General features: G+C 40.7%; 1 protein-coding gene across 4 annotated transcripts in view; it reads right to left on the bottom strand.

Annotated features, from left to right (window-relative positions):
- Window positions 1-326: 326 nt before the first annotated feature.
- Window positions 327-17,417, bottom strand: part of LOC145359855 (dixin-like) — a 130,091-nt gene continuing 113,000 nt past the window's right edge. For all 4 annotated transcript variants that reach the window (XM_080214677.1, XM_080214675.1, XM_080214676.1 and 1 more), the window contains 7 exons: window positions 14,188-14,259; window positions 9,083-9,160; window positions 6,924-7,085; window positions 4,910-4,976; window positions 4,172-4,277; window positions 3,185-3,293; window positions 327-2,569 (listed from right to left, as the gene is read on the bottom strand). In XM_080214677.1, the coding sequence (XP_080070803.1) occupies window positions 2,486-2,569; window positions 3,185-3,293; window positions 4,172-4,277; window positions 4,910-4,976; window positions 6,924-7,085; window positions 9,083-9,160; window positions 14,188-14,259 (678 nt within the window). In that variant the 3' untranslated portion in view covers window positions 327-2,485. The remainder of the gene's footprint in view (window positions 2,570-3,184; window positions 3,294-4,171; window positions 4,278-4,909; window positions 4,977-6,923; window positions 7,086-9,082; window positions 9,161-14,187; window positions 14,260-17,417) is intronic.

Here is a 17,417-nt window from a genome sequence, read left to right as displayed (position 1 = left end):
AGCCTTTCAACCAAGGGACCAATAACTGTAAAAAACCCTGAGCCTGCATAACTGTGTGCTAATCTGTAAAAATAACACAGTGAATGTGACAAATGTATATAGTTTGTTGAAGAACTGAACTGTAATGTCTGTAATGTCTTGGAACTGAGCACTGTAAAATATTGAAGTTAAGGAAATTGTAAATATGACTGTTTTTGCACTGATTGTAATGGTTGGAAATGTCATTTCTGTAATGGTTTGTTTCAGAGTATTTATGAATAAAGTATATTTTTGAAATTAAAAAAACCGAGACACAGCAAAATCCCCAGGTAACAAATTAACTCCTTACAACATTTTATTTAAAATGCAAGTTTTTTTTACATCAATATTTTTATATAGTTACACCTTATCATAACAAATATTTGTCCCCAGATGGCATTGGAAGGACCAGTCAAGTCTACACAATTCAAACAATCTTTGTTCTAACAAAACACCCTCTTATAACAGACACATGAACTAATTCCATTGCTTTGTTTGAAATGTTTAGTTCTGCTACAATAAACTGCACAGCAGTAATTGTGTTGGCACTCACACTAAAAGTTTAGTACCATTGTTGTCTCCTGAACATAGTGCCAGCAAGTACGATACCTGAAACTGTGGCAAGACAACCTTTTTTTTAAAAAAAGGGGTCCATTGAGAAAAAGTAATTGGAACGATTCCAGCTTGATAAAGGTAACCCTCCGCCCATCAAAAAAGGGTTACTGTTCCAGTTCCGCAAGTTTGTATTAACAAGATTAGTTATATCCAACTTCAGTTCAGAAAGTTGATTTGATAAATTTCCAAATAGTCGCTGATATCAGCTGTACAGCGAGCATTAAAAAAAAAGCAAAAAAATTAAAAAGCTAACAGAAATACTGACTCTAAAAAGCAATTATACTTGGAAAATTTGTGATAGTGGTATGAACTCTCAAAATCTTGGAATTACAAGGACAGGGAGAAAATAAATCTTTCAACCTCTGCATCTTTTCCAGAAATCTTAATTCCACAACTCCTAATTCTCCCTTATCTAATTCCTATTATTCACCATTTCTGTTTTCACAAGTCTTATTCCAAATGAGATTAACTGAATTCCACTCTTTAAAGGACAAAGCAGCATTTCTTGCTGAATGTGATATCTGTAATGTGCATAAGTTACATACATGTGTATCTGCGTATAATGCAGTTCCATTACACTGAGAACAAGCACAAATTCAGTCGGCATAAAACAGAAAGGCTTTCATCCCGGGCCATCAGAATTCAAATGGTGAGTTGAGGTCATTTATTAAACATGAGTCGAAAACAATGTTACATAATCCAAGCCTTTTTTGAAATCCTTTCATCTTGAAAGTTTCTAAGGCCTTCACAAATGCCATCTTGAAAATGTGTATTATTTTTAAGTTTCCAGTGAAGCTATTCTGTGACCAAACAGCAGGGGGTGCAAAAGAGTAGCCTTGGGTCTTTGCCAATATTATTTTTCTGTTCTGAGGGAAGTCATCACTGATGTTTTAAGCTTGCAGATGAGAGATATTTTGCACTGATAAAAAAAAGGGAGCACCAGCCTAACAAGGAAGACCGTGTCTGTTGGTTTATCTTTGTTAAGGAATGAAGATAATGTCTGAGGGAGCTTCTATGTTTTTGCCCTGGTTGAAATCTTTTGGCAGTAATTAAATTCTGAATGAATTCCATTATCCTTTCCTCCTAATCATCCAAGCTTTCCATTTTCAAGTATTTCCTGCAGCTGGCAAGGCAGGAAGGATCCATGCCACAAACCAGAGCTACTCTTGACAAAGGCACACTTACAGCAGGCAAGGAAGGCAGCCACAGTCCTTCAGATGTCTCACCCCAGAAGGGGCTTATTTCACTACTGCCAGGTTGTCTCAGTTACCGAACAGCAAAAATTGTCATAATTCGTTAAGACTTAATGCTCAAATCCATTGAGCTGAAAAACCTTTGCCGTAACCACTAAGATGCTCGGTGGAAATGAGTGATAAAAAAGTCAATGTCTATAGATTGGTCACAGAGAGTTTAACTATTTTATACAACTTAAAACTGGAAAGGCATGGTCTGGATTGAACTTGCTGCTCAGCTGTACTCCAAGCACTGAGGGCATATCAATGCCAAAAATCAACTGGGGCTGTTTTCCACAATATTGACATTAGCAAAGTTCCACGTATTGCTTATGACATGATATTACAATTGTACACTGGTACAGCGCGTAACGAAGGTCATATCAACTTTATAATGACCAGTCTATTTTCGTCGTCACATGGCATCTGCCTTGGGAACCTTTTGCACTGGACTCTTCCTTCCAGTCCACACTTGGCAGTTGGCACGGCGATGTATTCTACCCCAAAAAGGTAGAGAAGGACTTGAAGACTAGAGTGGGGTCTTTCTGTTCTTTGGTCGTTGTCTTCTGGACCTTTCAGACGAAAAAAATCCATCTCCCAAATTTGGAGAGTGAGTCAGTCTACCTACTGTCTCCATGGTCTTCTTCAACCCAAGCAACTATTTTGCCTTCCCAACCAGGAATGATATCATCATCATGGAAAAGCTAGGGGAAAAATTATGGAAATCAAATTAACATTTTAAAGCCTGTAATTTTGGCATTTTTTTTAACAGCACTCTATTTCCTATCTAAATTGTAACGCATTCATTATTTCTTCCATAGCGAATCATAGAATCCCCATAGTGTGGACGGAGGCCATTCAGCCTGCACCAACAATCCCACCCAAACTCTATTCCTGTAATCCTATATATTTATCCTGCTAATCTCGACGCTAAGGGGCAATTTAGCATGGCCAATCTACCTAACCCGAACATCTATGTACTGTGGAGGAAACCAGAGCATCCCCATGCAGACACAGGGAGAATGTGCAAGCTCCACACAGTCACCCAAGGCCAAAATTGAACCCAAGATCCTGTCGCTGTGAGGCAGCAGTGCTAATCACTCTATTTCTTTGTCAATGTGCATAAGCAAATTTACAGAAAATCTCATAACAACTATCTAAAGCTCAGCTAAGTTAGCACAGACTAGAGACAGAAAATGTTACACATATAAGCCATACATTCTCACCAGCAGAATATTTCACTGTTACATTGTCCTATCAAACTAAGATTAAAGAATATTAGTATTTTTTATAAGAAAATACCAATGATGGGACCTTACTTCCTCCTTCACTGTGCCAAACTCTGGATCCAGTGCCTTAAAGTGATATCTGTAATTCCCTTCCCGATCTATTGCCGCTTTAAAGTCCTTCAGAGCCACTTCACCAAGTCTGCAGGAATAAAGTTGGTGACAGGTTGAAGGTGTGATTTCACGCAGAATTCTAAGTAACAGACTTTACTTGACAGAGTGGGCAGGATATAGGCATACACAGCTGGGAAATGCCAATCTTGTAATGCTACTTGGACCTGTACAGAAGCACCCTTTGTTGACTGAGCCTCTGATTTTCTCTATCTTGTAAGAATTCCTTCCAAGGATGCAGCTAAGATCTGGAACTCACATTTGGGAACATGAGTGAAATTGCATCCTTTCATTCCAGAGTGTCGCAAAGTGAAATCGAAACACAAATCGAAACACACATTGTGACTGATACTGTTCTAAAAAGACCGGTTTGTGCTCACAAAAACACCCTCAAGCCCCTTAAAGTTTACTTATCATCACAAGTCGGCTTACATCAACACCGCAATGAAGTTACTGTGAAAATCCCCTAGTCACCATACTCCGGCACCTATTCGGATACACTGAGGGAGAATTTAGTATGGCCAATGCACCTAACCAGCAAGTCTCTCGGACTGTGGGAGGAAACCCACGCAGACACGGGGAGAACGTGCAGACTCCACCCAAGTCAGAAATCAAACCCGGGTCTCAGGCGCTATGAGGCAGCAGTGCTAACCACTGTGTTCTACAGTAATTCTAAATTTTCACAGTCATCTTAGCGAGTGGTTCAAAACAGCACTTTGAATAGGGCGGAGGCAACAGCTGCTGCTGCAACTGTGAGAAGAGAAATGAGAAAATAAACGATATGGAAAAAAATTTTAACTAAAGTCACATTAATGCTTAATCGAGTATTTTTGCAAGCCTCTTGAAATTGGAGGCAACAGTTTCAGTTTATGAAATATTTTCTCGACTGGTATAATAAGAATTACTTACCTCTTTGGAATGTTCACCATAAATGGTACAAGAGTTCGGTCTGTGAAATAGAGCACCTTGGTGCAGACAGGGTTGCTTAGACTAGGACTGTTGTGAGAATGAAGACCTGCAGAGAAAGTAAATCTTTTGTTTTTAGAAAGCAAAACCAAATATTTTTGACAGACGTTGGCAACTACAGATGATCTGCCTATGGTAAACATGGGTAGAACAGGGTGACACGGTGGCACAAGTAGTTAGCACTGTTCAATTTTGGCCTCAGATGACTGTCTGTGTGGAGTTTGCATGTTCTGCATGGGTTTCCTCCGTGTGCTCCAGTTTCCTCCCACACTCAAAAGGTGTGCTGGTTAGGTTAATTGGCCATGCTAAATTGCCCCTCAGCATCAGGGACATTAGCAGGGTAAATACGTGAGGTTACGGGGATAGGGCCTGGATGAGATTTTGCCAGAGAAGGCTCGATGGGCCAAATGGCCTCCTTCTGCACCTAAAGGATTCTACCACTCTAAGAGGAGGGGAGGGGAGAGATATTACAATGTGTAAAATTACAGCACAATGCAATGGAATATCATTGAGAACAGAGTGCAGTCTGCCATGGAATTGCAGGGCTACAGCTTTACAGAAATATTTATCCAAAACCAAAATCGGGAAGTTTGAAGATCACAGCAACCTGCATATTAAGTTCACAGTTTTGTTTAACCCCAAACAGCGATTCGTTGGCGAAATGTTTGCTTCTGAACTTACTGGTATTTGACGGCCAGCATTCTCTCTCTGTATTTAATTCTCTTCTTCCTGAATGCTTCACGGGAGTCTGCAGATATACATTAAAAAAAAGGAAATATTGAAGCATATGCAGCTGAAGATTTCATACTACATTCAGCAACCCTGCTTTTCCACTTGTGCACATTATTGGGCAAATTGAGCCACTAATATCAGGGTGCCATGCAAAACATGGAGGGTATCAGCACCGATCCAAAATCTGTCTTGTCCTCACCCAAAATCAATAGAACCATATTTTCCTGCAGGAAAGGCTGGAAAGCAGCTGTGACTTTCTCTCCCTACCCTTTGGAGCCTTTAGGTCTATCACAGTAGCCCAACTAACCTAATATAGATCATAGAACCCCTACAGTGCAGCCCATTGAGTCTGCACTGACCACAATCCCACCCAGACCTATCTCCATAACACCATGCATTTACCTTAGCTAGTCCTCCTGACAGTAAGTGGCAATTTAGTATGGCCAGTCTACCTAACCCACACATCTTTGGACTGTGGGAGGAAACCGGAGCACCCAGAGGAAACCTGCACAGACACAAGGAGAACGTGCAGACTCCACACAGACAGTGACCCAAGCTGGGAATTGAACCCGGGTCCCTGGCTCTGTAAGGCAGGAGTGCTAACCACCGTGACACCCTGCCAGAATTGAATCCAAGATCTTGAAATTTGTATGGTTTGATGCAACATCAAAAGCATATTTACTGGTTTAGCCATCAAAGGCCCACACAGTAACAATTAGAACTATGGTTTCCTTTCTGTTCACTAATTTTGTTGAGAAAATAGATGCATGTCCAGAACATTGATATGTCAACTTTGTAATTAAGGAAAAATATTCTAAAAGTGGGGAAGTGCAAGAAAGCATCGACTGAAGGCTGCATGATTTTGAAGATTCATCTGTAAGAAACTAATGGATAATATGAAGTTAAATTTAATTGTTTTGTCCCCATAATGAAAGAACTGACGAGCTTTATTTGCTGTGACTATCTCCCAACTTCATCACAGGAAAAGAGCTGTGGTAAACTTTTCCATTAAAGATAATGCCTTTATAACTTTATCGGAGGGCTAGTTTTGAGTTTATGTATAAGGGCGGCATGGTGGCACAGTGGTTACACTGCTGCCTCACAGTGCCAGGGTTCCAGGTTCGATTCCTGGCTTGGGTCACTGTCTGTATGGTGTTTGCACATTCTCCCTGTGTCTGCGTGGGTTCCCTCTGGGTGCTCTGGTTGCCTGCCACAGTCCAAAGATGTTCAGGTTAGGTTGATTGGCCATGCTAAATTGCCCCTTAGTGTCAGGGGATTAGCAGGGTAAATGTATGAGATTACAGGGATAGGTGGGATTGTTGGTGCAGTTCATTCTACATTTCCTCTTAGTGTCAGGGGGACTAGCTACGGTAAATGCATGGAGTTATGAGGATAGGGCCTGGGTGGGATTGTGGTCAGTACAGACTTGATGAGCCCAATGGCCTCTTCTTGCACTGGAGGATTCTGTGATTCTAAATCACCAAGTAATTTGACTTAACTTATTATTGTCGCATGTATCAGGATACAGTGAAAAATATAGTTTCTTGCAAGCTATACAGACAAAACATACCATTCACAGAGTACATAGGCAAGAAGGAAAGGATAGGGTGCAGAATATAGTGTTACAGTCATAATGCAACTCTGTAATCTGCTTCTCTTACTGGCAGAAAATAATATAGCCTTAATTTCTGAAGTTTGAAATTGAGTTGGTGCGATATTAGTAAAAGTTGCATTTACACAGTTGTATGAAACATCATTTCTTAACTAAAAGCTTTAGTGCGTTTACAATTAATTTGTTAACACCTTTGTTAAAGCCATAAATAAAATAATTTCTTGTATTAATTTATATGTTATTAATACCATACAACTCAATTTCAAGCAATGGTGGCAATGCAAAGAAAATTGATCACCGAAACAGCTCATTTGGAGATTACTTTTACACAGACTGGAAATATGTCTTTACTTTGTTGCCAACTCTTCCCTGCGTTTCGGCCACATGCATTCGCTCCAATAAACTTGTGATTCCTTGTTCCAGTGTGTCAATTGTGTGGTGCTGGGGGTCATGACCAGCAAAGCTACTCCGTAAACTGCGCAGAGAATCTCGCACTACCTGAAGGTCTTCTGTCTGTAATTAAATAAACAAGGAGTGTTACAGAATAACATCCATTAAAGGGTTAATAATCACGCTAGTTTAAAAATTACATAAGCTGCAAGCTGTATCTCAGTCACCAGGGAAAGCTATGTGAAAACCACAGGTCTTGATTAAATGAGACCCAAATAAGAGTCAAAGAGTATTTAACTGAATGATGTACAGTTGCAACTCGTGTTTCCCCAAGGAACAGGGAACAATGGACTTCTTTTGAGGTCCAACCAAATAAACAATATCAAATTAAGCTAGGTACAACTCAGAAAGGGCAGCTCCCAAAAGGAGAGGAACCACCCAAAACAAAAGACAAAGCAGGACAAAAACTGAAAACATCAAATTAAAATGTATTAAAGGGTTCAATAATACACCCCAGTCCCTATGGTGCCCAGCAGGCATGGAAGGCATTAACAGTGCCCTTGGACACCGCATGCTCCCTCTCCAGGGACACCTGGCCGTGAATATAGCCGTGGTAGAAGGGCAGACAGGTTGGATGACCCCCCCCCTCGGTCATCCGCTGCCTAGACAGATAGATGGCATGTCTTGCCAGGCACAGAGCAGGTTAACAAGGAACAATGGAAATGGGGTTGATATACCACGGTCAAAGATATAGCTATAATTGCTTGATGATATAATTAGGAAAATATCACAAGTTACAATTGGAAACTAGATCTTTATGATGAGATGAGGAGTTTGGCATGGGCGAGCCAGGCATCATCAGGAAATGTGTTTAAGGAGGTTGTCTGCCTTCATTCTAACGGAGTTTTTATTTATAACCTATGCTTTTCCTAGGTCTGGGAAAACCAAGCAGGTAAAAAGAGGAGAGGTGGGCTCCATCCGTAAATTAAGTGACTTTATAGCAGACTGCTTGTAGGATAGGATTGTTTCCCACAACCCAGAGGGCTACTCTGTAAATCTCCCCACCTCTCCCAATCTGTCTACTTCACCCTTTCTGATCAGATCCCCATCCAAAGTCACACCAGCTCTACACCCCCAATACACCATGATTTGTCTGACGTAAGCGCCTCACAACACTGCAACCTGGCCAATTGTTCTGATCAGGTCGCCATCCCATATTAGAATCTAACCGGTGATAACATTTGGATCTGTTGCAATGTGACAAAAGGTAACAAGCTGTAAGGGTCAGCTGACCCAGTAAACTATGTAATCAATGACAGGACAACGTGATGATCACCTGACTAGTTGACTCAGTATAAATGAGAACATTTTGAGAATTGTGGGGAGCTTGGAATGGCCCAGAGTGAGGCAGAGAGTTTGGAGTAACAAATTTTCTTTATTAAACCTTTGATTTATAAATTGGAGTAAGTTTTGTTATATTTTTATTGTCTGCATTTGAAAAGTCCCTTCTGGATGAACATCCCACACTTTAAGGTTTCCCAGCAATTAAGAATATCCCACCCATACTCTTCCCACCACCTCACTGTTATTTCTTGGGCCAGAGTTGCTCGAAAATACTTGTCCACATGTTCTCCATGCGTTTACTACTCATTCTTGACTTTAGCAGAGGCATAAAATGAGCGATTTTAACAGCTTCTGCAATACCCTCGACTTGCCAATTTCTACAGGATCTCATTCCTGCAAACCCACTGACAAGAGACTGTAGAATTCTACCCCTTATGATTATGTTACTAAAATATTTTCTGCAGCCAAGTGGCAGCCTTGTAGCTCCCTTTTCACTTGATTTCTGAAAAAGTTATTGGAGAAGCTACAAAAGAGTGATTGTAATCAGGTCTGTTACTCTGGCACAGATGCTGACTGCTGGTGTACCATATAATTAATATGGTACAAATATGATATGACATAAAAGTATGATGCAGTCACCCCATGTTTATCTGGAAACCATGTGCAAGTGGCTACTGGAAATTCTTATGGGTGGCATTGTGTTATTGAAGATAAAAATTCAATGCAACTTCAGTAAAAATAGGGCTAATAATAATTTCACCATTAGTTCTACTCACCCCTCTATACCCTGGAGAAATGGTTTTGCTTATTGACTGGACATAGCCATTACTCGCTGATGGTTTATAGGGATACACCTGATAAAATGCAAACAAAGAGCAAAATGTTTCTAACAAATTCCAACATGAATTATTCTGTTTAAACAGAATAGAATTAAAGAACTTACATCTGGAGGACACTACATTTCACTTGCACTGATTTAAACTCAAATATTTCAGCCCTGATATTTACAGGAAGGTTGGCAAAGCACAGTGGATTTGAAAATGGCTGATGGCATAGTGGTTAGCACTGCTGCCTCACAGCGCCAGGGACCCGGATTCAGTTCCTGGCTTGGGTCACTGTCTATGCACAGTCTGCACATTCTCCTCGTGTCTGCATGGGTTTCCTCTGGGTGCTCCAGTTTCCTCCCACAGTCCAAACAACGTGCTGGTTAGATGCATGGCCATGCTAAATTCTCCCTCAGTGTACCCGAACAGGTATCAGAGTGTGGCAACTAGGGGATTTTCACAGTCACTTCATTGCAGCGTCAATATAAGCATATTTGTGACACTGATAAATAAACTTTAAAAGAATCTGGCAGGACCAATGGTCACAGAGGTACTGGTCATCCTTTCCCTGCCACGCGGCTAGCAGCTAGGAGGAAAAATCAGTGGAATGAAGGCTGTAGCTAGAATGCGTTAGGGACGGTCTCCGGTATTAGGAAGGTGAATGTCCTATCATGGTTTGAGAGCAAAAGTCAGTCACTTCAACTTGGGGGATTGGTGGGGGTTGCCTAAGGTGGGATATTGAGGCTTGAGAGGCAAAAAGGTCATCAGGTCCGAAGGAGGCAGGGGTGGGAGGAAAGGGTCAACGAATGTAACAAGAGGGAGAAGTGCCACAATCGACAGTGGCTTACCCAATAGGGAATTAAACACTTCTGGAAAATACACTTATTTATCTTGCGGAGCCAGGTTTCCTGACACTTGAGGAACCTGCACAGCATCGGTAAATTTTAAATCAAATTTCACTCACAAACAGCTACAGAAGCAGATATTTTGGATTTGCTCAGTAATTTAATTTAAAGTTGGCAAAAGAGAAAAGATCAATTGGATGTTTAGGAATTTTTGAGGACAAACCAGGCAAATTCAGATTAACTTGTTTAGGGTAATCAGTAAGAAGTCTCTCAACACCAGGTTAGAGTCAAACAGGCTTATTTGGAATCATGAGCTTTCAGAGCACTCCTCCTTCATCAGTCCAATGCCGGCATCTGCACCTTAGGGTAATCAATCATCTGATAAGATGAGAAAACATTTACAACTGCTTGACTGTCAACAATTAAGATAGGTTTGATGGGTGGTTGAAGGTAGAAGGGATAAGTGGGTCACTGGAACAGGACACGTACATGGGTTTAAATCTACTGCTTATGTAGAGGATTAACACCACCCTGGTGGTATCTGTTCTGTACATTATGCGTAATTCTATGTTGTAAGAAACTTTGCAAATGTTGAGGGTGAAGCATCTATATGCTCTGGAGAAGTTTGCATTCATGTTTTCCTTAATTCATTGGGTAAGAACATTAAGGTCTGCTACACAAATCATCATTACGAAACAAGATCCTCAGGTTTTATTTGATGCTTGTGATCTCTGGACCCAAGGGCTAGGTCCATAGAAAAGACAGCATTATTCAAAATATTGAATAAACAATTGAGAATACAGATGTGTTTAGCTCCTTACAATGTGTCAGTCTTGTTAAAATAAAAGCCTAAAGCACTGATTCCTCAAACATTAAAGCTTATTTTTCTGGTCAGGATAAATTAAAATAATTGCAAGAAATGACTCTGATCATGGGATACATCAGCAAGGATACTGGACAATTGAGTTTCAAACAGCTTCCTTCAGGTATAATTAAAGGCAAAGATTACCCCAAATAAACCTAGCACATGATTCAGCTTATGATAACAAGATAAGTTCCTCTACCATGAAAAAGTTAGATTAACTAGTTCAACTTTTTCTCAAGTAGAGCTTCAAGTTTTCAACTCACCAACAACCTGTCCTGGTCCCTCCATGTTAACACTATAGTTAAGAAAGCCCCTACTCATGCCTCTAAGTAGGGGCCTCTACTTTTTCAATGCCTCTACTTTTTCAGAAGACGAAGGAAATTTGGCATGTCAGCTACAACTCTCGCCAACTTTTATAGGTGCACCAGAGAAAGCATTCTTTCTGGTTGTATCACAGCTTGATACGTCTCCTGCTGTGCCCAAGACCGCAAGAAATTACAAAGGGTCATGAACGAAGCCCAATCCATCACACAAACCAGCCTCCCATCCACTGACTCTGTCTACACTTCCCACTGCCTCAGGAAGTCAGCCAGCTTGATTAAGGACCCCACACACCCCAGACATAATTTCTTCCACTTTCTATTGTCGGGAAAAAGATACAAAAGTCTGAGGTCACATACCAACTGATTCAAGAACAGATTCTTCCCTGCTGCTGTCTGACTTTGAATGGACCTACCTTGCATTAAGTTGATCTATCTCTACACCCTAGCTATGACAGTAACACTACATTCTGCACCCTCTTCTTTCCTTCTCTATGAACAGTATGCTTTGTCTGTATAGCACACAAGAAACAATATTTTTCACTGTGTGCTAATACATGCAGCAATAATAAATCAAAAAGATAAAAGAGCTTGTTTATCATTGTGTAGATTGAAATAAAATATTCATTGAATTTGTTGAAACCTGAAAATAAACTCTGTTAAAATTGTTACATAAATATTTAGTACAGTGTCCCAATTAAATTCCAAACAACATTGTGGTTGTTAGCCATTTACTGAAATCACACACTGGTTTAGTTATGATTTTCACTTCAGCAACTCAATGTAAGTGCACAATCGTTTACTAACTCATTCCACTGTTGATGCTTAGTAAATTCAGAATTGTAGATATATGAAAGTAATTGGCAAGAAACAATAAATGAAAGACCATGTAAAGACCACCCACTTTTGCTGTTCCATTTTGTATATTAAAGGTTCACACTATGGGGGAGAAAATCTGGAAAATCGGAAAATGTGAGTCTCTCTGGAGAGATTGCGTTCTGCGACTTTCCCACCCCTCACGATGACGTCACGAGGTTCACATCTACAAAGGTGAGAACCTCATTTGATATATGCTGATAAATGTAAATATAATTATCAGACTCCCCAGTCCATATTTTCCTCCCTCGCTGTATTTTCAAGCCAGAAAATATACCCCAATATTTCTGTTTCACAGTATTTTTTTGATAACTTGCTAGCAGCACTTTCAGAACAATTACTCAAAGTGTAGTGGCACAGTGGTTAGAACTGCTGCCTCACAGTGGCAAGCACCCAGGCCCAATTAAGCCTCAGGTGACTGCCTGTGTAGAGTTTGCATGTTCTCCCCGTGTCTGCATGGGTTTCCTCCCACAGTCCAAAGAAGTGCAGCTAGATAGCTTGGCCATGGAAAATTGTTCCTTAGTGTTGGGGGATTAGCAAGGTAAATACGTAGGGCCTGGGTGGGATCGTTGGTGGTGCAGAGTCAATGTGCTGAATGGCCTTCTTCAGCAATGTAGGGATTCTATGATGCGCAAAAACATGTCCCAGCATAGAAGCATGCTTCTTTGATTGAGACAATACCAATCAATTGCTCACATTTTATTTTCATCCTTTATGCTGCCTCATTTTCTCAAAATGATACTAGACTGCATTACATCCCAAACTGTAAACCTATGTATACAGCATTTACAAAGCTGTTATTTTCTGGAAACAGCTACAGATCATTACTGAACATGTGTCCATAGATAATATCACTCGTATATGAGGAATTAATAAAATAAGTTAATTACAGGACCTTTTTATGTGATTTTGAGTCATATCCATATAGTTATTGAGTTATACAGGACAGCAAGAGGCCCTTTGGCCCATTGTATCTGTGCCAGCCATCAAGCACCTACGTATTCTAATTCCATTTTCCAGCACTTAGTCTGTAGCCTTGTATGCAATGGCATCTTGTGCACATCTAAATGTTTCTTAAATGTTGACAGATTCCTGCCTGCACCACCCTTTCAGGCAGCAAGTTTCAGATTCCCACCACATTGAGTTACAAAGTTTTTCCTCAAATTGCCTCTAAATCTCCTGCCCCTTACCTTCAATCTATGCCCCTGGTTATTGACCCCTCCACTAAAGGTAAAAATTTCTTCCGATCTATAATTCATTATTTTGTACAGCTCAATCAGGTTCCTCTTCAGCCTCCTCTGCTCTAAGGAGAACAACCCCATCCTAACCAGTCTCTCTTCATATATGTTAAGTTCCAGCCCAAGCAACATCCTGGTGAATCTCCTTCATATCCTCTCCAGTGCATTCTACAATTTCACCCATTTCCTCTAGAAATATAAAAACCCAGCAGTCCTGAGTCATTAATCTTTCAGCAGGAATTTCATAAGACAAAGAGAGAGCGAGGGAGCGAGAGAGAGAGGGCGGAAGAGGGAGCGAGAGAGAGAGGGCGGAAGAGGGAGCGAGAGAGAGAGGGCGGAAGAGGGAGCGAGAGAGAGAGGGCGGAAGAGGGAGCGAGAGAGAGAGGGCGGAAGAGGGAGCGAGAGAGAGAGGGCGGAAGAGGGAGCGAGAGAGAGAGGGCGGAAGAGGGAAGAGAGAGATGGGGAGCAAGACCCCCAAAAGAAAATCCAGCAGCTGATCTGATAAAGCCACTGGAATGGAATATTGCATTCATCTGATACATTATCACATCTTTCAGGTTGTTCCCATGCACTTTGTGAATCACGTTTAAACAGAGCCCCTTGTCTTTACACAGGCAAAAGTGGCAGCCATTTTGCTGAGACCAATGTTTTATCCTGCAATGAAATAATTGGCCAATTCATTTCCTTCTTGTTCGTGATCTTGATTAATCTATTTTTGGAAACAAAAATTGGCTTCAAGTTACTCTAAAGATGTTTTCATCTCCAGATTCAAATGATTATAATTACAGAGGTAATTTTGGTTATCATCTGAGCCCAGAGTTCACTCCCATGTATTAGTTATTACTTTAACATAGCTATCTTATACAGAATCATCCCTCAGAAATTAGCAATAGGAAACATAATAGCATCATACCTCTTCGTCCTCTCTGTTCAATAGCTGCTGAAGAAGCATATCCTTCTGTTCCAAGTCCTTCTGCAAGTCATTCTGAAAGGAAGAATACAATTTTATAACACAAATCTCCATCTAACTTAGAAATTCTAATATAAAATAATAACCTCATTAATATTACTGTATGATCCTTTAGAATAGGATATTGACCTATTTAGATTGAAGCAGTCAAGAACTTGAATTGAAGCCAGCTTTATCAAGTTCTCCCGTCTTTCATTTGTACGAGAGGGTGAGTTCTCCAGCATATTTTCTGTTAAAGTCTGTTAATCTTCATAATACTATTCTAGCTAGCAATACTGAGGCTAATAGCAGATATCTCATTATGGGCCAGCTGGGATCAACGGCAAAGGCCGGAGAGTGGGGAGGGCAAACTTCGAATTTGCTGGTGCATGTGGGACTACGCAATCTCTGACCTTAAAGTATTGTTGAACCTCTTGACAGAGACAAAAGGTTTTGTCGGGATATGTTGGGGAGAGGGCTGCAAAAGTAATTAGACCCACCAAACCTCTATTTTCTCAGGAGGCTAAGGCAAGTCTGCTACGACTCTCACCAACTTTTACAGATGCACCGCAGAAAGCACCCTTTCTGGTTGTATCACAGCTTGGTATGGCTCCTGCTCTGTCCAAGACTGCAAAAAAAAACTACAAAAGGCCATGAACAAAGCCCAGTCCATCACTCAAACCTGCCTCCTATCCACTGACTCTGTCTACACTTGCCACTGCCTCAGAAAAGCAGCCAGTACAATCAATGACCCCACGCACCCTGGACATATTTTCTTCCACCTTCTTTCATCGAGACAAAGATACAAAAGTCTGAGATCAAGTATCAGCTGACTCAAGGACAGTTTCTTCCCTGCTACCATCAGACTTTTGAATGGATCTGCCATATACTAAGCTGATCTTCCTCTACACCCTAGCTATGACTGTAACACTACATTCTGCACCCTCTCCTTTCTTTCTCTATGTACGATATGCTTTGTCCTTAGAACGCGCAATACATAACACTTTACACTGTATACATGCAACAATAATAAAATCAAATCAAATGGAAAAAAATTTCCATGAGTGGAACAATAAGTTTAGATTCTGCAAGTTGGAAGAAAAAGGAGCATCACACAACATACTTTCTAGTGGTAGTTAAAGGTAATGCTGAAAACCACTCTGGGGTAATAACATGATTCAAAGCATCATGTTACTTCTGGAATCAATATAGTGATTGTTGTCTATTTACAATTGGAAGCAATATTTATGGGGATGTTGCTCAGAGTAAATTGCCACGTCCTTTCATGTTCCTGGAATTCTCTTTATCTAGTCCCTAAGTCTAATGGACACACATACTTTAATTTGTGGGAAATAATTCAACATGCGGAAAGGGTGAAATTAATGTAGCATTGGCTTTCCTTCCAACCAGAATGCACAAGAAATTAAATTTGATGGCCTTGCTCTGATTAGGCCAGTTTCAAGTCTACGTTTTCTCAATTAGTGAAATTCCTGTCCAGTGAAGTGCTTCCCAATCTATGCTTCTTCATTTCAGTTGGTTGTGTTCGCCAATGTTTTTTCTCTCTTGTGAATGATTTAATTTGTTTTATAATCTTTGCCGTTCAGCTTGCAGCTGGTTGCATGCATCACCTGGCTTACGTGGAACAATTCTAAATGGTTAACCTTTTTTAAAATGGAAGACTATTGAAAAGATAAATCATGCCGTTAGCAGGGTCCTTATGCAGTTAAATAGCAGCCCTATCTTTCTGTGGGGAGGTTCATTCCTTTTTGCAATGTGAACACAATAATTTAATGACTCTTACAGCTAAGCCTAATGCTTTGTGTGGTAACAACAGACTAGTGCAAATTGTCCAACATTTTGTGGTGATTCGCAACTCAAGAGGTATCTCTGGGTGGGATTTTCTGTGCCTCTCGTGGCATGTTTCATGACAGACTATCACTGGTCAGTGGCAGGATCTTCTGGTCCCATTGTCAACATGGTTTCCAATTTTATGCAATGCCCACCACTGGGATACCCTTTCTCTCTTAACTCTAGCCCTTTTCTATACACTTTGATTTACCACATCTTCCCAAATTTGATCCCTTGTCCCCACTACTCAGTATAAAACCTTCTTCCCTTCCCTAGTTGTGCCGATTACTAGAACACTAATCCCAGCGTGATTCGAGTGTTAGACTGTTCCCAACGGTACAGCTCACATTTTCCCTAGTACTGGTGCCGTGCCTCATGAACCCACTTCTACCACACCAGTTTTCGAACTACATATTCATCTCTCTAATTTTATCTACCCTATGTCAATTTGCATGTAGTTCAGGTAATAATCCATAGATTACTATTTTTAAGATTCTGCTTTTTAATTTAGTGCCATCTGTAACTGATAATGAGGAACCTCTTTCCTCATTCTACCTCTTGCCATTGGCACATACATGGACCATAACAACTAAATATTCTCTCTCCCAATATGGGGAGGCAGTGTCATTATAGTATGGTCACTGGACTAGTAATTCAGAGACCCAGGATTATGCTGGGTTCAAATCCTACCATGTTTGAATCCAACCATGGCAGATGGTGAAATCTGAATTCAATAAAAACTTGAATTGAAAGTAAAATAACAACGTTATTGACTGTCATAAAAACCCATCTGGTTCACAAACGTCCTGTAGGGAAGGAAATCTACTGTCTTTGCCTGGTCTGGCCAACATGTGGCTCCAAAGCCACAACAATGTGGTAGACTCTTAAATGCCCTCAGGGATGGACAATAAAAGCTGGCCCAGCCAGCAAAGCACACATCCCATGAACGAATAAAAAACAGAAGTTCCTCTCTGAACTTGAGAAGATGTCCCGAACCCTGGCACCAGGCAAACAACACAACTGTCTAGAGTCTCGCTCTCTGCTGCAATGTCAATCCCTCTCACTATACCTGTTACCACTACTTTCCTCTTTTGCTTCCCCCACTTGAACGTCTTCCTGTACCATGATATCATGACCAGTTTGCTCATCCACCGTGGAACCCCCACTCCATCCAAACCAGCAGTGAGAACCTCAAAACCTATTGGCCAACCACCAAAGGTTGCTGCATTCCCACCCTCACAAATTGTTGGAATTTTATGCTTCAGTGACGTTTTGCACTATAAACTCAGTTGTTTTTTGCAGCAAATTCTGGGCCATTATAATTGCTACATGTTAATTGTAACACT

This window comes from Carcharhinus amblyrhynchos, chromosome 29 (assembly GCF_965287045.1).
Source record: "Carcharhinus amblyrhynchos chromosome 29, sCarAmb.v2.hapA, whole genome shotgun sequence".
In the NCBI taxonomy this organism is placed as follows: Eukaryota; Metazoa; Chordata; class Chondrichthyes; order Carcharhiniformes; family Carcharhinidae; genus Carcharhinus; species Carcharhinus amblyrhynchos.
Note: the sequence above shows the minus strand (reverse complement) of the source record. Positions and strands in the feature narration are given on the sequence as shown.